This window comes from Mesoplodon bidens, assembly GCF_964165515.1.
Source record: "Mesoplodon bidens genome assembly, chromosome: 6".
NCBI classification, from domain to species: Eukaryota; Metazoa; Chordata; class Mammalia; order Artiodactyla; family Ziphiidae; genus Mesoplodon; species Mesoplodon bidens.
In genome coordinates, this window is record NC_138162.1 from 21,300,055 (window position 1) to 21,320,877 (window position 20,823).

General features: G+C 37.9%; 1 protein-coding gene across 4 annotated transcripts in view; it reads left to right on the plus strand.

Annotated features, from left to right (window-relative positions):
- Positions 1–20,823, plus strand: part of UNC13B (unc-13 homolog B) — a 231,715-nt gene that overhangs the window by 59,813 nt on the left and 151,079 nt on the right. For 3 of the 4 annotated variants that reach the window (XM_081237785.1, XM_081237787.1, XM_081237784.1), the window contains exons 3-6: positions 2,531–2,630; positions 6,724–6,841; positions 7,930–8,053; positions 17,385–17,458. In XM_081237785.1, the coding sequence (XP_081093911.1) occupies positions 2,626–2,630; positions 6,724–6,841; positions 7,930–8,053; positions 17,385–17,458 (321 nt within the window). In that variant the 5' untranslated portion in view covers positions 2,531–2,625. Of the gene's footprint in view, positions 1–2,530; positions 2,631–6,723; positions 6,842–7,929; positions 8,054–17,384; positions 17,459–20,823 lie in introns of those variants that run through there. The other variant, XM_081237786.1, reaches the window with a different exon arrangement.

A 20,823-nucleotide genomic window follows, 5' to 3' on the forward strand; every position in this document is an offset into this window, starting at 1 on the left:
AACATTAAAGAAATCTATATCAATCTGGTGAAAAGTTAGTCTCCTTACCTCTTGGCCAACTCAATTCTGCTTCTCAAAAGTAACTATTTTGAGGCTTTTATATACCTTTTCAGAGTTTTACTGTGTATGTGCATGTATACACTAATGGATCAGCTACACATGTCTTTGTGCAACCTGCTTTTTTTCCAACAACATACCATGAAAGTCTTTTCTTGTGTATATGTGTGTATACGTATATCTGGTTCTTTCTTTCAAAGTGTTGTACACACACTACTATATTTAAAACAGATAACCAACAAGAACCTACTGTAAAAAAAAAAGTGTACAGAATTTTGTTGTACCCTAGGTCCCTTTTGTTGTACCCTAGGTCATTTCAATTTTTTTGCTATTATAAGCAATAAATGTTCTTGTGCATTTATCATTGCCTGCTTTTGAAAATGTATCTGTATGCTAGAGTCTAGAAGTAGAGAATTGTTGGGCCAAAGGTACGTATTTTTTTTTTTTTTTTTTTTTTTTTTTTTTTTTTTTTTTTGTGGTATGCGGGCCTCTCACTGCTGTGGCCTCTCCCGTTGCGGAGCACAGGCTCCGGACGCGCAGGCCCAGCGGCCATGGCTCACGGGCCCAGCCGCTCCGCGGCATATGGGATCCTCCCAGACCGGGGCACGAACCCGTATCCCCTGCATCGGCAGGCGGACTCTCAACCACTGCGCCACCAGGGAGGCCCAAAAGGTACGTATTTTAAACAAATTTGGTAGCTGCTGCCAAATTGCATTTCTGAAAAATTTTGCTAGCTTATACTCAGACCAAAAGTATACGGGTGTCTGTTTTCCCAAATCCTTATCAACATTAGATAATATGAAACTTTTTAATCTTTGCTCATCTGAAGGTGAAAATGGTATCTCCTTATTTTAATACACATTTTCTTAACTGAATGTCAAGTTAGTTATAAAGACTTACTCTAGTTCCTTCTGGGGGCAAAAGGAGGGTACTGTGGATTATGGGGGAAAAAACACGATTGGGAACCCAAGAAAATCTGAAAAACCAAATCTGGGTGCAACAGGAACTAAAGCAGTTTCTGGGCCTACTGCTCTCTCCAGTGGCTCTGGGTTAGGGCTTCTCTTCTTTCTGAGAAGCTTTTCTGCTCTCCTTTCTCATCCAGCAGGCTTTTTATGCTTACCTGTCTTGCACACACCCCATAGTGTCTGCTCCAATAGAATTTATATGCCTGTCCTTCAAACTTCAGCACCAATCAATTGTTACTATTTCTTTGTTTTCCCTACTGAAAATCTTTTGAGAGGGAATCATACTGGTCTCAGCTTTTGGTCAGCTTATGAATTGGCTGGCTGCTTTTGGGTGGCATCTCCTTTTGGTCTGGTCAGCTATGGTTGGACATAGGGAACGGAGTACAAAATCCTATGATAGAAAACAGCTTAGGGGTATACTGCATTGCTACTACCAATATGGATGGGAATTGCCTCATGTGGGTGGGCTTGTATCCTCATATATCTTTGGTATAATTGTAGAATAATTGTAGGTATAAGACTACATAGTTTTTTATGATACTTAAAAGAAAGATTTACCTTCTGCTAGAAGTGCATGACAGTGCCCATTTTCTCACACCTCTAACATAGGTAATTGTTTTAAGCAATCTTTGGCAATTTGATGAGTCAAAAATGATAGTCTTTTTTTCATTTTATAAAATTATGATTAACTTCTTACATAGAGAAGTGAACTCTCAATTCAGTGTCCCTCATCATGGCTGATACAAAGGAAGTAACAAAATGTGCTGTGTTAAGTCTTAGGTCAGATTTCTGAGTTTTGAGATCCAGGCCACCTACCTTTGTTTGGTACTCAATTTATACTCTCAGGTTAGAGAATTTCATTTTTCTGACTCTATGATAATTTTTTTTTTTAAATGTAAGTTGTGCTTTAGGCCAGGGTGAATAGCTCAAGCTTGAAATCCATTTCCTTTATGAGGATTTTTCCTCAATTCTTGTCCCTGTAAACAGATAGAGGTAACTCTCTCCTCTTCTGCCTTCCTTTGGCACTTTTTCTCTTTCTCTATGGTACTTATTTCTTTATACGTTTTATTAATTTGCATATCTTATCTTTCCTGTAAGATTAATTAGATTATTATTTTTTCAAACTGCAGGTGGGCTATAAAGTCAATTTAGTTAGTTATGATTAATATTTTAAAAATTAGAATAAAAATATCAATGTATCACATCTTGTATTTCATAAAGCTTTTGTTTTTGTTTATATGTGTGTGTATGTGTATCTACTGGTCAAATATAAAATATAGTCCTTAAATTTGAAAAACACTATTGTAGATTATGCTTTTGAGAATAGTGTGTGTTTTCTAATTTTTTTGTACCTCTCTGCTTAGGATGATGCTATATTGTACAATATATAATTCCATTTTTTCTTACATATACTGTAATTTGGACATTACTTAATTCCAAGGGCTTTGTGAGACTGGATAACTATCTGAGCACTAAGTATTATATCTTTGTTTTGCATTTTTTCAAAGACAAATTTAACACATATGTGACCCTGAAAGTGCAAAATGTGAAGAGCACAACTGTAGCAGTCCGTGGCGATCAACCTTCCTGGGAACAAGATTTTATGTTGTAAGTACTTTGCAGCAGCAGCATCATGCCTACAATATTTGACAATATTTCCAAGGTAATCACATTGGATTAAACAAGTAGAGGCTGAAGATTTTGTATATATCTAAGACTTATAAAATACGTTAAATATTTAAAAACACATTTTAATAGCATGTTAAAGATTCTTTTTGAAAACTAGAGAAAGGAACAAGTGAGGTGTGTGGTAGGTAAAGTACATCTGCAGTTTTGTTGTCTCCCGATTTGTAATCTATTTTCAGAGGCGAATTATGAATTCGAGTAAATGCTCAGTTTACATGGGTGAAAACACTACCTAGTCAGATTTTCCTAGTGGTCAGAATTAGGTATAGTATAACATACTGAGCATGATATTAAACCTAACTTAACCTTTCTTTGATTCTCAGAAGGCTTCTTGAAGGAATGTGGTTATGCATGTGAGGACTGTGTTTGTGTTTCCAAGTCACCTGCTTTCGAAGATGAGGATGTCTGTGCTTATAATCCTTTTGCTTTATGGAGTAAAATGTTCTACCTTCATCTAATTAATAAAAATGAGTAAATATTAGTAGAATTGCTTGCATATGACACAAAATTTAGTATATTATGATTGTAAGCTCTGGGTTTAAAAACTTGCTATTTCCTTTTTTCCTCTTACATTTCAGCAATTTTTTTTTTTCTGCTCTAGGAAAGGGAAGAAAAATTTACAATATCATTTTGAAGGGCTGACCAAATCACTTAGCTTCTCTGAGTGTCAGTTTCCTTATCTGTAAAGGTCTACTCTTGCTTACAAGGTTATGCTTATTTTTTGGGAAGGTGGGCACAAGGGGGTCAACCAAGAAAATGTATTAAAATTGCAGTGAAATTTGTGATTGAAGTGAAGTTGCTTTGCGAGTTTTATAGTCTATCTCAGACATAGGATGACTCTTTTTATGGGGAAACATTCCAGTCCTCTGGGTTTTTAATATATTGCTGCTTATAGTACCATTTAGGAAACTTTATTATAATAGTTAAAGGTTAAGATTATGAGGGTTTGGGCTAAGACAGTAACAGAAGGATAGATAGAAAAGGATGGATAGAAGATGTTAAGGAGGTAGAACCAAGACTTGTCTTGGATGATTGGGTGAGTGGTGAGCTACTCATTAGGATAGGAGATAGTAATATATCAGTTATGAACAAGCTTATATTTGAAGTTCTTATAGGACAGGTAAGAAGAAAGTTACAGAAGATAAGTTAGAAACTTGAACCTGGTACTCATGGAAGCCTGGGCTGGAGAAATATTTTGGTCAGTTGAAGCCATAGGCATAGATGAGAAAGCTTAGGAAGAATGTGTTGGGTGAGAAAAGGGCCTGGGGTAGGGCCTGGAGAGCACCAGCATTTAAAGAGGGGACAAAGAGGACTAGGAAGGAGTGAACAGAGAGCAAGAAGGAGAAACGAGGGCTTCCCTGGTGGTGCAGTGGTTGAGAGTCCGCCTGCTGATGCAGGGGACACGGGTTCGTGCCCCGGTCTGGGAGGATCCCACAGGCCACGGAGCAGCTGGGCCCGTGAGCCATGGCCGCTGAGCCTGCGCATCCAGAGCCTGTGCTCCGCAACGGGAGAGGCCACAACAGTGAGAGGCCCACGTACCGCAAAAAAAAAAAAGGAGAAATGAGATAGTAGTGTCCTGGAAGCTGAAGAACTGGGGCTTCAAGAAGAGGCTAGTGGTTCAAATTTCTCACTGGTTGCCTCTCTCTCAAGATTATGAACCTCATTTATTCCTATCTGTTATATTGACATCAGAGTGAGACCATTTGTTTCTTTCTTCACTCGTGTAAAGTCAACTATGAACAGTTTTTTCAAGTCTCTTCCCTGTTAGCCATACCACAGTTCTGGCTGTGGTATATAAACTTAGCAATCCTGCTTTCTTTTGATTTCCAGTTGGCTCTAATAATCACTCACTGTTATAACTGTTCCCAGCATGTGAAACATATCAATCTTCTGCAGTCTCTCATCAGCATAGTAGCTTTATTCTTTCTTGTTTATTTTCCAATTTCCCATAACGCTTACTCTTTCAACCCTACTGTGATATGTGTGACTTTTCTTCTGTCTCCCACCTTGAGATGCTGTGTGAATTTTGTCCTCTCTCCTTCTACACACAGGTTTTATTGGCTACATTATCCACCTTACTGCTCCTATTCCTTATTCCTCCTATCCAGCTCTTCTGTCACTGGTGACTCCATTGCTGGTCACTTGTTCCCCTTTCTCCTTTTTTTTTTTTCTCCCTAACGTATCATGTGGTAGTATCTAATATTCATTTTGGTACTTCTCATTTATCTTAGTATTTCTTTGTCTTATTTCCAGGACTAGATTGTTCATTTCTTAGGGGCAAGGAGGGCATCTTCACTTACTGTGAATTTGCCTAGTTCAGAATCTTGTATACATCTGTGCACATATACTGTTGATTGAGTTAACAGAACAGGAACTTCCCCAGAGCTCTGGGGATGAGGCATAAACAGAGCTCTCAGACTTCTCTTAGTTGGGCCATTTGAGCAGATGTAGATAAGAGACTTCTCACAGAAGATATCCTCATTGTTTGGGCTTTATTCCCCAGAGTTCCCTAAAGAACAGATTTTCTTCTTTATCTGTCCAAGTTAAGCTGTAAAGACCTCTGGCTATTTCTTTTGGCTATTGGCTTGAGACGCTATTTAGGACTTGCTTTGGGAATATTGTATATGTATCCCCAAGCAATTTTTCTTTTCCAGATTCAAAAGATTTGGGGTTGTTACATATATTTTTCCAAGGCTAATCAGTTAATTAGGCTGAATGAAACTGTGTGCCAAAAGCTCAGTTTCCCCACTGTGAATGCCCTAACATAGTGGCTGGGTTTGGTCACCTACTTTTTGGTTTTGAACAGCTCTCCAGATAGCTTGGAAGTTTTTAGAGATAGGAGCTAGATCCTATATTGTGTGTCTTCCCCAATGTACCAAGCCATATGAATTGTACATGTCAGGGAACATAAATGAAAAAAATGAACTCAGTACTTTTCTATTCTACTTTATTTATGTAAAAGGGGCAAATTTGCTTTGCTTCACTTGTTTTCAACACACTTGATATGAATTTTATGGCTATAAGGCCACATCCCAAACTAGTGAATCTGAGAACATGTATCTTAATAGTACAACAGGGAAGCCAAGCTATCTCTAAAGCACAAACTTGAAACTTCTACATGTGATGAATAGCTGTTGTTTTCCTGAGAATACCTTTCTGCTTTTCCTGCTGGCATTGGCCTTTTCTCATCTTTCTTGCATTTCCCCTCAAATAACCTTGTGTTTCCATAAGAGCTTTCTGGAGAATTTTTTTAGCATTAACATAAGTGTTTGCTTGTTTCACCTTAAGTCCATAATTATTTTTGAGTTAGCCCTTCCAAGCTGATATTCTTCCATGTATGACACTGCTTTTGCTTAGTGGTCACCTGGCTCCCTGGAATAATTTCTTTTTAAATAATTTTTCCTAGTTATTACTACAGGAAAATCATTGTGTTTATCATTATCCTGTGATCATTTTGTTTATAAGTGACAGTACCTGCTTTAACTGATAATGAACTAGCACACTCCAGTGTTCCTCACCTGCCTCTGACCACATGTTCCCATCAAACTTAGATCTTCTCATGGGCCCTTTTACTTTTGCTTGGATTCCCTTTCATATTTGTTATAAAGAAGGCTTGCTTTTTCCTCATAGTTCCCTGTATCCAGAGGTATAAGTTGGAGGCAGTGCTAGTATTACAATAAAACATATAAAACTGTTGGTTAAGTTTGGAGATTGTAGGCAGACACTCCTGGCAGTAATGCCCTCATTGCTTGGCTTCATTGTTCTTGTGAAACTGTATTAGTCTAACCATGATTGTAGCTCCAAAGGAGAGGGGACAGACTGACAGAGGCATTTTTCTGTGCATACATAGGTTTCTAGGAACCTAAAGAGTGGTTGCAGGATCAGGGACATTTTGATTTTTCCCTGATGACAGGATCCTGATCAGGACATACTCAAGGTTTAGCAAAACAGGAGATGTAGATGTTTCTTTCATATTACCTGGTTTTCTAAAAAAGGGCTTTCTTCTTTCCTTCAGTGAGATTAGTCGCCTGGACCTGGGTCTAAGTGTGGAAGTATGGAACAAAGGACTGATCTGGGACACCATGGTGGGGACTGTGTGGATTGCACTGAAGACTATTCGTCAGTCAGATGAGGTCAGTCAGTGCATTGCCCATTTGGAGGTAGGGTTCTAGCCCTTGCTTCTCCGCATCCTAGCTCCATTCAGCTAATGTTCATCCATATATCTCAGATTTCTCTGCCCCCTTTCTAATTAGAGGACATAAAACCAGCTTATTCCTAATGTCACCCAGAGGTTCAGGGGATTTTATCTAAGGCCTTCCCTCTGCCCTGTGACTGAACTCAGAGGCGCCAGAGTACCTATTTAGCCTTATCAGGTAGATAGCCCCTTCTGAGTACTCTGTGTGTGTGTGGTGGTGGGGGGGTGGGTGGGATCAGCAGGGTGAAGGAGGGGAGTGTGAGGGAGGGGGAGAGAGGGGTTTGGGGGAGGGGGAGAGAGAGAGAGAGAGTGTGTGTGTGTGTGTGTGTGTGTGCGAGAGAGAGATCTAGGATTCCTGTGGCTTCTGCATTCCCTCTAAGACACTGTTCTGAGAGGAGTCCCATTAAACTTCCTCAGCTAGCTCTTTGAGTCACCTATCCCAGGGACCTGATTTCAGTCTTCCTTCTTCCACATATAACCCTAACAGAGTTTAAGGAACTACAGGCTTGGCAATTGGTAATCACACTTGTCTTAATACACTATTTTCAAGACTGAATTTCCACTCCACTCTACCAGATTAGAACATAACTCAGCATCATTCCCCTATGACACTCACTTTGAATATTTTCACTGTGGTCCCAGTTGAGGTCAACTTAATTAACAATGTTACTAGCTCTTTAGTGATTAGAAATAGTGACACATTAAGTGACATAGTCATTAAGAATTGTACAGATTAAATATTGATCCATGGAGATGCTTGGTTTTTGAGTTTAGCACTCTGGAAATTCTATCCTCGGTGGGCTGGCAGAAAGCTGAGCACAGTGAAAGCTGCTCTCCCACCGAAGAGGGAGAACAGAAGCCACATACAGCCGAGGCAGGTGGTGACTCTGATGTGTTTGCCTCATTAGGATATGTGAATGGCCCTCAGAAGCTCTCTGACAAGGAAAATGAGAGAAAAAGACCTGGCCCTTTAACCAAGAGGGGAGTCATGAAAGAGTGAAGTTTAATCTTAGATCTCTTTTCTAGGAAGGGCCTGGGGAATGGTCCACGTTGGAGGCAGAGACATTGATGAAAGATGATGAGATCTGTGGAACTAAAAACCCAACTCCCCATAAAATTTTGCTGGATACAAGATTTGAGTTGCCTTTTGGTGAGTCTGATTAAATTTTAAAAACCATTTAATACTTTTTACTACATTGTTTAAAATTGTTTGTTAGTTGTTTTCTTACTGTGTCTTTTGTCAGCCATATCCTTTCAGGGCATTCTGTCTTCCACTCCATTCCCTATAACACCTAGCTCAGAAATGTGCAAAGTAGACTCTAGAATGGTGCTTATTAAAGAATCCACACTGAAAGCATTCTTTTCAAGTCATTTAGTTTCTTATAACTATTTATTATAATAAAATACCTGCTTGTCAGAGAATATCAATGATTTATTCTTTTGATAATATTTTAACATTTATTGCCTTGAAGTGAATATATACCTTGTGATTGGTCAATTTAAGCATTGAAGTAGCACTAATAAATAGAATAGTAATTTACAAAGTAATTTAAAAAATCACACAAAAAGGGCTTCCCTGGTGGCTCAGTGGTTAAGAATCCACTTGCCAACGAGGGGACAGGGTTCTAGCCCTGGTCCGGGAAGATCCCACATGCTGTGGAGCAACTAAGCCCGTGCGCTGCAACTACTGAGCCTGTGCTCTAGAGCCCGCGAGCCACAACTACTGAAGCCCGTGCGCCTAGAGCCTGTATTCCACAACAAGAGAAGCCACTGCAATGAGTAGCCCATGCACCACAACGAAGAGGAGCCCCGGCTCAACACAACTAGAGAAAGCCAATGCAGCAACGAAGACCCAATGGAGCCAAAAAAAGAAAAAAGAAAAAATCACACAAAAATACATGTTCCTTATAAAAATTCAAATAGCATGGAAATGTACATGGATAAAAAGTTAAGTTTCTCTTCCTACTTCATTTGACCTCCTTTGCATTCCCCAGAAATAAACCACTGTTAACTTTCTTGTGTCTTGGTTTAGGCACAAGAAATTTCTTCTCTAGAAATTTATTTTGACAAAATTTGGGTCATACTCTATGTACTATATATGGTGATAGTATTGTATAAACTAAAGCATATTATCTTGGACATCATTTCATGTTATACTTTAAGATCTGTCTTACTGATCTCAAGAGCTGCTTTATATCATAAGTTATCTAACCAATCCTTTTTTTTTTGCAGTCCTTTATTGATTGACATGTAGGTTGTTTCCAGTTTTTTTTGATATACCGCTGTAACGAACAGGTTTATCTATGCCCATTTATGAATCTAGGATAAATTCCTTAAAGTAGAATTTAAAGAATAGGTCAAATCTACAAACAATAAATAATGGAGAGGGTGTGGAGAAAAGGGAACCTTCCTACACTGTTGATGGGAAAGAAAATTGGTACAGCCACTATGGAGAACAGTATGGAGGTTCCTTAAAAAACTAAAAATAGAACTACCCTATGATCCACCAATCCCACTACTGGTCATATACCCAAAGAAAACCATAATTCAAAACAACACATGCACCCCAATGTTCATTGCAGCACTACTTACAATAGCCAGGACATGGAAACAACCTAAATGTCCATCAGTAGAGGAATGGATAAAGAAGATGTCGTACAGGTATACAATGGAATATTACTCAGCCATAAAAAGGAATGAAATTGGGTCATTTGTAGAGATGTGGATGGACCTAGGGAGTGTCATACGGAGTGAAGTAAGTCAGAAAGAAAGAGAAAAACAAATATCGTATATTAATGCATATATGTGAAATCTAGAAAGACGGTATAGATGATCTTATTTGAAAAGCAGAAATAGAGACACAGATGTAGAGAATAAACAGTATGGATACCAAGGTGGAAAGCAGGGCAGGTGGGAGGAATTGGGAGATTGGGATTGACATATATACACTACTGATACTATGTATAAGAGATAAGTAATGAGAACATACTGTGTAAAGCACAGGGAAGTCTACTCTGGGGACCTAAAAGGAAGGAAATCCAAAAAAGAGGGGATATATGTATATGTATAGCTGATTCATTTTGCTGTACAGTAGAAGCTAACACAACATTGTAAACCAACTATACTCCAATAAAAGTTAATTAAAGAATAGGTCAAAAGGTATGTGCATCATTACTCCTAGTACTGCCAAGTTGCTTGTGTTAAAAAAAAAAGATTGTACCAGTTTATATTTCTGCCAACTATGTTTCAGGTGTCTCTTTTCTGCATATCTTTGCCAACATTTTGTAATTTCCCAATTTTTAAATGTTGGTATCTTGTTTAATTTAATTTAACTTTATTCAGTTTTAATTTTGACTGTTTACTGATATTCATATATACTATTGTTGCTGCTGTCTTATGATTTCAGTCTATTTATACCTTGTACCTTATGGTGATTTGAGCAAAAATGGTATGATTTTCCAGTAAGCTCAGAAATAACTAAACTCAGAGCAACTATTACTTCAGAAAAATAGAAAAGAAGACTTTCTTATGTGTCTGTAGGCCAAGTTGCAGGTGAAGAGAAAAGCAATTGGAGTTCTTGCTTGTGGCTTAGTTGCTTGTATTCTTAATGCTCTGTTCTCAGCTTTACTAGTCTGGAATGGAGTTTCTGTATTGTTGAATTGGGAGGGGGTGGGTGGGGATGGGTCTTGGTTCAAATACAACAGAAATTGGCTATTCTTAAAGTTGTAGTAGATTTTCTTGAATATATGTTTCTTCATTTGCTGTGTGCTCTTAGGACTATTTCTAAAGACTTTAAATGGTTTTTGTTTTGTTTTGTTTTTTGCGGTATGCGGGCCTGTCACTGCTGTGGCCTCTCTCGTTGTGGAGCACAGGCTCCGGACGTGCAGGCTCAGCGGCCATGGCTTACGGGCCCAGCCGCTCTGCGGCATGTGGGATCTTCCCGGACCAGGGCACGAACCCGTGTCCCCTGCATCGGCAGGCGGACTCTCAACCACTGCGCCACCAGGGAAGCCCTAAATGGTATTTTTTAAACGTATATTCTCTAGGAAGCAGATCTGTGGAGCTCCTCACACTGCCATGCTAGAAGTCGGTCAGTCCACTCCCCATTGCATTTTAAGTAAACATTCCTCTCTTTCAAAACTGCATCACTTGTATTGTGTCATAGGAAGAAGTATACATTTCTATTTAGATTTTGTTTCATAGGGCACTTACATAGTTTATTTTGGTATCTCTAGTGTTTGCTTGGCACATAATAGGCACCTAATAAATTTTTTTTTTGAATAAACGTTAAGGTAAACTCTCAGATAAGTGTCTTTGTGAGTTAATGTGAGTGTGCTAATAAGCTTTTGTCTCTATGATAACCATGTTTGGGATATAGTTTTTAGAAACTTAAAGGGTCCTTCTTAAGGAAGATTTTGGCTTGCAGCATGCCATATTTCAGCAAAGGAATTCTCCTTTGGATAATTCACAAACCTCTGAAATATTCTATTAAATTTCATACCATCATCTTTTAAAAATAGTAACTTTTAATTTGTAAAATTATGTTGTACGTTCAGAAAATACAGATGTGCAAAAGGACAAAGATTTCTTGTGATCTCACCTACTAGAGATGTTTTTTATGTTGTTTCTTTTAGTTTTTTAATACACATATACAGTTTTTCCTATAAAATGGCACTGTATATATTACATTTTAATGTGTTTTATTTACCAATTACATAATTATAATATAAATATTATATGAAATGTGTTTCAGTGGTTGATTTTATTTTATTGTATGAATGTACAATAATAATAAAAATAACATTTTTTGACCAGTAATGGTGTGCAGTGGGTATATCACTAAGCATTTACAAATGTTACCTCATTTAATCCTCACTTCAATCCTTTGAGGTAGACTCAACTATTATTTCCACTTTAGAGATGAGGAAACAGAGGCAGAAAGTATTTAAATCTTTTGCCTAAGGTCATTTAGATAGTAAGTGGTAAAACCAGCATTGAAACTCAGATGATTTGGCTCCAGAGCCTGGGCTTTTAATTTAAACTGTAATATATTTAACCACTCCTCTTGTTGGGTACTTAGATTGTTCAAAGTTTGTACTATTATAAATAGTACTGCAATAAACATCCTTGTAGCTCTGTATTTTTCTCCTTAAAACTATTTTGAGGGGTGAGGCAGTAATACATGCACAATGGTTTAAAAAGTTACTCAGGGAAAATGAGGTCTCCCTCACAAGTCAGTTATCTTTCTTTCTTATAGGCTACCACAATTAATACTTTCTTGTATATCGTTCCAGGGGCAGTCTTTGAATCTATAAGCATATATGTAGACCCCCAACCCCTATTAAAAACACAAGTAGTAGCATATTCTAACACATTCACTGTCCCTTGCTGTTTTCTACTTAACAGTGTATCTTGGTGAATTTGTTCTACATCAGAACTTATAGACTGCAGCAGAGCAGCTCTTCCTCCCCTCTCACTTATTTTCAACAAGTGCAAAGTAAACCATTTTATGGCTGAGGAGTGCTGTACAAATTAGGTAGTAAATTACTTGAAGGTTTTATTATAAGACTTTGAAATATTGCCACCAATTGCTGAAGAGCGGTTTGAGGGGAAGGAGGTGAAATTTTGGATAGGAGGGACAAAGGAGAAAGGACTGTATTTGATTCCTTCATGTGGACTACTAAAAAGTGTACCTGTTTAAATGTCACCAAAGTTGACCTGATCCATATTTTGTCTCAGTGTTTCTCTTTTGTGCTGAATATATGGGTACGTTTGATTTTTTTTTTTTTTTTTTTTTGCAGTACGTGGGCCTCTCACTGTTGTGGCCTTTCTCGTTGCGGAGCACAGGCTCCGGACGTGCAGGCTCAGCGGCTGTGGCTCACGGGCCTAGCCGCTCCACGGCATGTGGGATCTTCCCGGACCAGGGCACGAACCCGTGTCCCCTGCATTGGCAGGTGGACTCTCAACCACTGCGCCACCAGGGAAGCCCTGATTTTTTAATTTTTATTTTATTTCTTTCTTTTTGGCTGCATTGGGTCTTCATTGCTGCACGCGGGCTTTCTCTACTTGCAACGAGCGGGAGCTACTCTTCCTTGCGGTGCGTGGGCTTCTCATTGCGGTGGCTTTGCTTGTTGCGAAGCACAGGCTCTAGGCATGCAGGCTTCAGTAGTTGTGGCACACGGGCTTCAGTAGTTGTGGCGCACGGGCTCTAGAGTGCAGGCTCAGTAGTTGTGGCGCACAGGCTTAGTTGTTCCGCGGCATGTGGGATCTTCCCGGACCAGGGCTTGAACCTGTGTCCCCTGCACTGGCAGGTGGATTCTTAACCACTGCGCCACCAGGGATGCCCACATTTGATGTTTTTAAAAGATGTTGCATTTTTTTGGAAGTTGTTATAGTCCATCTTAAATATATACAATGAGGGTATGTGTACCATTTTTCTTTACTCTTTTTTTATTGTGGTAAAATACATGTAACATAAAATTAACTATCTCAACCATTTAAAATATACAGTTCAGTGGTATGAATACATTCATAACGCTGTGCAACCATCACCACTATTCGTATCCATAGTTCTTTTCATCTTGCAAAACTGAAACTCTATCCCCATTAAACAATAACTCCCCATTCCCCTCTGCCCCCAGCCCCTGGCAACCACCATTCTACTTTCTATCTCCAACTTTAACTACTCTAAGTACCTCATATAATTGGAATCATACAGTATTCGTTTTTCTTGTGACTAGCTTATTTCACTTAGCGTAATATCCTCAAGGTTCATCTATGCTGTAGCATATGTCAAAATTTCCTCCCTTTTTAAGACTGAATGATATTCCCTAGTATGTATATATCACATTTTGCTTATCTATTCATTCATTGATGGGCACTTAGGTTGCGTCCACATTTTAGCTATTATGAATAATGCTGTGAACATGGGTATGCAAATATCTCTTTGAGATTCTGCTTTCAGTTCTTTTGGGTTCATACCCAGAAGTGGAATTTCTGGATCATATGGTAATTCTATTTTTAATTTTTTGAAGAATCGCCATACTGTTCTCCATAGTAGCTGTACCATTTTACACTCCCACCAACAGTGTACGAGGGTTCCAATTTCTCCACATCCTCGCTAACACTTGTTATTTTGTTTTTTGGGGTTTTTTTCCATGTTTTTTTGATAGTAGCCATCCCAATGGGTGTGAAGTGGTATCTCATTGTAGTTTTGACTTGTATTTCCCTAATGATTGAGCATCGTTTTATGTCCTTTTCGGCTATTTTTATATCTTCTTTGGAGAAACATCTATCAAGTCCTTTGCCCATTTTTGAATTGGGTTTTTGTTATTGTTGAGTTTTAAGAGTTCTTTATATGTTCTGGGGATTAATACCTTATCAGATATATGATTTGCAAATATTTTCTCCTATTCTGTGGGTTACCTTTTCATTCTGTTGATACTGTCTTTTGATGCAGAAAAGTTTTTAATTTTAATGAAGTCTAATTTGTCTATTTTTTGTTGTTGTTGCCTGTGCCTTTGGTGTCCTATCCAAGAAATCACTGCTAAATCCAGTGTTGTGCAGTTTTGGCCCTATGTTTTTTTCTAAGAGTTTTCCAGTTTTGGGTCTTGCATTTAGGTTTTGATCCATTTTGAGTTAATTTTTCTATATGATGTTAAATAAGGGCCCACCTTCATTTTGTGCATGTAGATACTCAGTTATCCTAGCACCATTTCTTTCTTTTTCTTAAATTAATTTTTATTGGAGTATAGTTGATTTACAATGTTGTGTTAGTTTCTGCTGTACAACAAAGTGAATCAGTTATACATATACATATATCCACTCTTTTTTAGATTCTTTTTCCATATAGGTCATTACAGATTATTGAGTAGCGTTCCCTGTGCTATATAGTAGGTCCTTGTTAGTTATCTATTTTATATATATGTCAATCCCAATGTCGCAATTTATCCCTCCCCCCCCCTTAGTAACCATAAGTTTGTTTTCTATATCTGTGACCCTATTTCTGTTTTGTAAATAGGTTCATTTGTACCATTTTTTTTAGATTCCACATATAAGTGATATCATATATTTGTCTTTCTCTGTCTGACTTACTTCACTCAGTATGACAATCTCTAGGCCCATCCATTTTGCTGCAAATGGCATTATTTCATTCTTTTTTATGGCTGAGTAATATTCCATTGTATATATGTACCACATCTTCTTTATCCATTCATCTGTCGATGGACATTTAGGTTGCTTCCATGTCCTGGCTATTGTAAATAGTGCTGCAATGAACATTGGGGTGCATATATCTTTTTGAATTACGGTTTTCTCCAGGTATATGCCCAGGCGTGGGATTGCTGGATCATATGGTAGCTCTATTTTTAGTTTTTTAAGGAACCTCTATACTGTTCTCCATAGTGGCTGTACCAAGTTACTTTCCCACCAACAGGGTAGGAGGGTTCCCTTTTCTCCACACCCTCTCCAGCATTTATTGTTTGTAGATTTCTTAATGATGGCCATTCTGACTGGTGTGAGGTGATACCTCATTGTCGTTTTGATTTGCACTTCTGTAATAATTAGCCAGGTTGATCATCTTTTCATGTGCCTCTTGGCCATCTGTACGTCTTCTTTGGAGAAATGTCTATTTAGATCTGCCCATTTTTTGATTGGGTTGTTTGTTTTTTGATATTGAGCTGCATGAGCTGTTGGTGTATTTTGGAGATTAATCCCTTTTTGTTCACTTCGTTTGCAAATATCTTCTCCCATTCTATGGGTTGTCTTTTCATTTTGTTTATGGTTTCCTTTGCTGTGAGAGCTTTTAAGTTTCATTAGTTTCCTTTTGTATATTTTTGTTTTTATTTTCATTATTCTAGGAGGTGGATCAAAAAAGATGTTGCTGTGATTTATGTCAGAGAGTGTTCTGCCTAAGTTTTCTCTCTCTCTCTCTTTTAAAAAAAATTATTTTTTTAAATAAGATTTTATTTATTTTTGAACTTTTAATTGAGGTATAGTTGATCCACTATGTTGTGTCAGTTTCAGGTGTATAGCAAAGTGATCCAGTTATAATACATACACATCTGTTTTTTTTCAGATTCTTTTCCCTCATAGGTTACCACAAAATATTGAGTATAATTCCCTGTGCTATACAGCAGGTCCCCGTTTTCTGTCCATTTTATATTTAGTAGTGCCAGCACCATTTCTCTTTTTTAAAAAAATAAATTTATTTATTTATTTATTTATTTTTGGCTGCATTGGGTCTTCGTTGCTGCGCACGGGCCTTCTCTAGTTGTGGCGAGTGGGGGCTACTCCTCGTTGTGGTGCACGGGCTTCTCATTGCGGTGGCTTCTCTTGTTGTGGAGCATGGGCTCTAGGCACATGGGCTTCAGTAGTTGTGGCACGTGGGCTCAGTAGTTGTGGCTTACAGGCTCTAGAGAGCAGGCTCAGTAGTTGTGGCACACGGGCTTAGTTACTCCGCGGCATGTGAGATCTTCCCAGACCAGGGCTTGAACCAGTGTCCCCTGCATTGGCAGGCAGATTCTTAACCACTACATCACCAGGGAAGTCCCAGCACCATTTCTTGAAAGGACGCTTTTCCCCATTGAATGTTCTTGGTACCCTTGAAAAAAGTCATTTGATCATATATGTAAGGGCTTATTTCTGTGCTCTCTATTCTCTTTTATTGGTCTATATGTCTGTCTTTATGTCAGTAGCATGCGTTTTGATTTACTATAGCTTTTTAAAAAACATTTATTTATTTATTTTTGGCTGCGTTGGTTCTTCATTGCCGTGCGTGGCTTTCTCTCATTGCGGCAAGCAAGGGCTATTCTTCGGTGCGGTGAGCGGGCTTCTCGTTACTGTGGCTTCTACTGTTGCGGAGCACAGGCTCTAGGCACATGGGCTTCAGTAGTTGTGGCACATGGGCTCAGTAGTTGTGGCTCGTGGGCTCTAGAGCTCAGGCTCAGTAGTAGTGGCACAAGGGCTTAGTTGCTCTGCGGCATGTGGGATCTTCCTGGGCCAGGGCTTGAACCCGTGTCCCCTGCATTGGCAGGAGATTCTTAACCACTGCGCCACCAGAGAAGCCCTACTATAGCTTTTTAGTAGGTTTTGAAATAAGGAAGTATGAGTCCTCTAGCTTTGTTCTTCCTTTTCAAGAATATTTGGGTATTTGGGGTCTGTTGAGATTCCATATGGATGGGGTTTTATATTTCTGTAAAAAAAAATTGGGATTTTAATAGCGACTGTGTTGAATCTTTCAATCACTTTAGGAGGTATTGACATCTTAACAATATTAAGTCTTCTGATCCATTGGGAATAATAATATATTATTTTGGTTTTTGTGAAGATTCAAAATAATGTTCATGGCAAGAACTAAGCCATCAGTAAAATTAGTCCATCACCACCACCCTTCTAACTTAGATTGTTTGATTGAATAAAGTATTATCAACCTATGATTAAATTATTAGCCTGGTAATGTGGTTTCTTCTTTTTTGTGATAGATATCCCAGAGGAGGAAGCCAGATATTGGACCTACAAATTGGAGCAAATCAATGCCTTGGGAACTGACAATGAGGTAGGAACTGTTTTTTACAATGTAAAGAGTGTCTTTTTAGGACACTTTAAGGGAGCGACCCAGGAACATGTTGAAGAATGGAAGAATTTAAACTGCATTAAAGAAAAAAGGTAGCTAGAAGATTGCCTATTATTAGAAAGATGTATCTGTTTTTTCTTTTCTTCCCATTGTCCCCCAGAAGTGGCTGAATTGGCACTAGTCTGGCTCTAGACCGTTGGGGAGCAAGCTTATACTAGGAAATCTGTCCTTTTGTTACACAGATGAGCAGAAGCCTTTTTTTTCTGCTTGTTCCCAGATTTTTGGATATGTATCCTTATTGTGTGCTCTTTTTAGGAATGTTTAGACTATTGCATTGCTTAATCCCGCTGTCCTAACTTATTTCCAGAGATGAGTTTTGTGCACAGAATAGAACACAATCAGCTCAACCTGGGCCAGCAAGAATGGGGGATGTTTTTGTTGGTGGTGGTAGAGGGAAAAGATAAGTTTTTTTACTTTAGGGCATTTTGGGCTATTAGAAAATTTGTCTGGTAAGCAACCTGTTAGGAAACGTCTGGTAAGCAACCTCTGAGAGAATCTGAAGCTCAGGGTATGATGAGGTCAGGTATAGAGTTTGGATTTATCAACATATTTGTAGCAATTGAAGTCATAGGAATAGAAGAGCTCACTCAGGTAAAGTATGTAGAGAGAGTATTGAAGAACAGGGACAAAACCTTGGGAAACATCAAAGGTAGAATCCTGAGAAACAAAAGAGACTGAGAAAGAGCTGCCTGAAAGAGAGAGTAGGAGAACCAGAAAAAGGTTTATGGAACAAAGGGAAAAAAAAGTTTTGAGGCAGAAATTCTTGACAGTGTGAGATATTACCGAGAGCAAAGAAGATGAGTAATGAAATGGAGCCATTGGATTTGTCAGTTAATGATCAATATCCACAGGTTAGTACAGGAAGCCAAAATACAGTGATTTGATGCATGTGTTAGTTTCCCAGGGCTGCCAAAACAAAGTACCACATACTGTTGGCTTACAGCAACAGAAATTTATTCTCTCACAGTTCTGGTGGCTAAAATTCTGACATCAGGTGTTGGCAGGATCAGTTCCTTCTGGAGGTTTTGAGGAAGAAGCTGTCCCATGCCTTTCTTCTACTTTCTGGTGCTTCCTAGCAGTCTTTGCTGTTCCTTGGCTTATAGACACATTATTTCAGTCTGTCTCCACTATCACATGCCTTCCTGCGTTGTGTCTGCCTATCCTCGCAGTACGTTGTCATCTCTTTTTGTGTCTGTGTTCAAATTTCCATTGATTTTTTTGGGGGCACCAGTCATTGGATTAACTCGATTACATCTGCAGAGACTCTATTTCCAGATAAGGTCACATTCATAGGTACTGGGGATTAGGATTTCACAACATATCTTTTTATTTTTTTTTGTAGGCAGATTATGTCTTGCCTCACTTTTAGTGATGTTAAAATTACACAGTGGATTCAACTTGGTGTCAGCATTTCATCCATTTTAAAGTGATCCCACAAGCCTTTTACCTAATGGTTTTAGCAGCAAATAATAATCATTATTTTATTAGGGTTGCACAATGATGATTTTCTGATTATATCATCTCTTCAGCATTTATTGTCTATGATTTGTCTGCCTCATCAGCTATTTGGTTCAGTTGAAATAAAGTCCGTGCAAGAAAAACATTCTCTTTAGCAATTTTCAAAATAATGAGCGGTTGCATAAGCAGCTTCTCAAGGTGACCAGTGAGTTGTTTTCTTTTTTTTTGTGGCATATTATTATCAATTTATGGATTTTGATATATTTGTGTTTCAATCCATTGCAATCTTTATTCTTTTTGATACTAAACTTGTCTCATCTTTGGTTAGTGGGAGCGTCTTCCTTTCTTTTTTCTATTTTTATCATGAAAAATTTTTAAACAAATATAAAAGTTGAAGGACTAGTAAAATGAAACCTGTACACTTATCTCCAAGATTCAGTGATTATCAAAATTTGGTCATACTTGCTGCAAAACCATTTTAAAAACACAATGTAGAATCTTATCTTTTTTTTTCTTATGGTGTGCAACAGTTCCCATCCACAGCAGCCTCTTGGGTCAAGACTGGCCTAGGGATCTACCACTTGACAGAGTGGAAATGTATCACTATTTATTACTTTTCCTACTCATGGAAAATTAGGTTTTCACTATTATAAATGCATGCTTCAGTGAACATCTCTGACCCTGTTTCTCTCTGCTTATGTATGGGAGATTCTCTGGCTATATACCTGGAAATAGAATTGCTTTGTTGTGGAATGTGCTCTGTGTAACGTTACTAGATGTTGCTAAGTTGTTCTCTAAAATAATTATACCAATTTATATTCCAGTTTTTCTGCTTCTCTGTATCCTTACTGATACTTGTTATTGCCAGATTTAAAATTTGTGCTAATCTAATGAGTTTAGAGCTTTATCATTTAAATTTGCATTTGTCCGTTTATTGGTGACATTCATTTAGTCATTTATTCACCAGATAACTATGCACCAGGCCCTGTTGTAGGTGCTTGGTATACATCAGAAGTTAAAACAAAGACCAACGTCCTCTTGGATCAAATAGGAGACAGACAATAAGTAGGAAACGTAATAAATATAGCTAAGCATCAAAAGATGAGAAGTCTTATAGGAGGAAAACCTATTTTCTCCATGCAGTTTTTACACTTGTTTTGTTAGGTTTAGTCCTAATCATTGCAAATGGTATATTTAAAAATTACACTTTCTAATAGGTCATTGCTATCTATATAAGGCAATGCTGCTTACTTTTTTTTTTTTTAGTATTGATCTTATTCACCAACTCTTATTAATTCTACTAGTTTAGAGATTCCTTTGGGTTTTTTAGTTTTTGCATCTTTGAATAATAAGTTTTTATCTCTTTTCAATCCTTATGTCTTATTTTTTAAGTGAAATTTTTACATATGTTTTATTAACAGACTTAAATATTAAGCAGTTTGTAGAGAGGGCTTCCATATCACATCATACCCGCCCCCTCCCTCTAGTTTTCCTTATTATTAACATTTTACATTAGTATGGTACATTTATTACAATTAATGAGCCAATATTGATATATTATTATTAACTAAAATTTAATATTTTATATTTCTATTTATTTTGTTTTATTAAATAAAAATCCTTAGTTTTTTTTCAAATTTCCTTAGTTTTTATTTCATGCGTTTTTTCAGTTCCATTACCCCATAAAGGACACTGGGTTACATTTAGTTGTAATATCTCCTTAGGCTTCTCTTGGCTGTAATATTTTCTCAGACTTTCCTTGTTTTTGGTGACCACTTATTTTTAAAAATTCATTGTGTAAAACATCCTATGTAATTTTTAATGGTGAA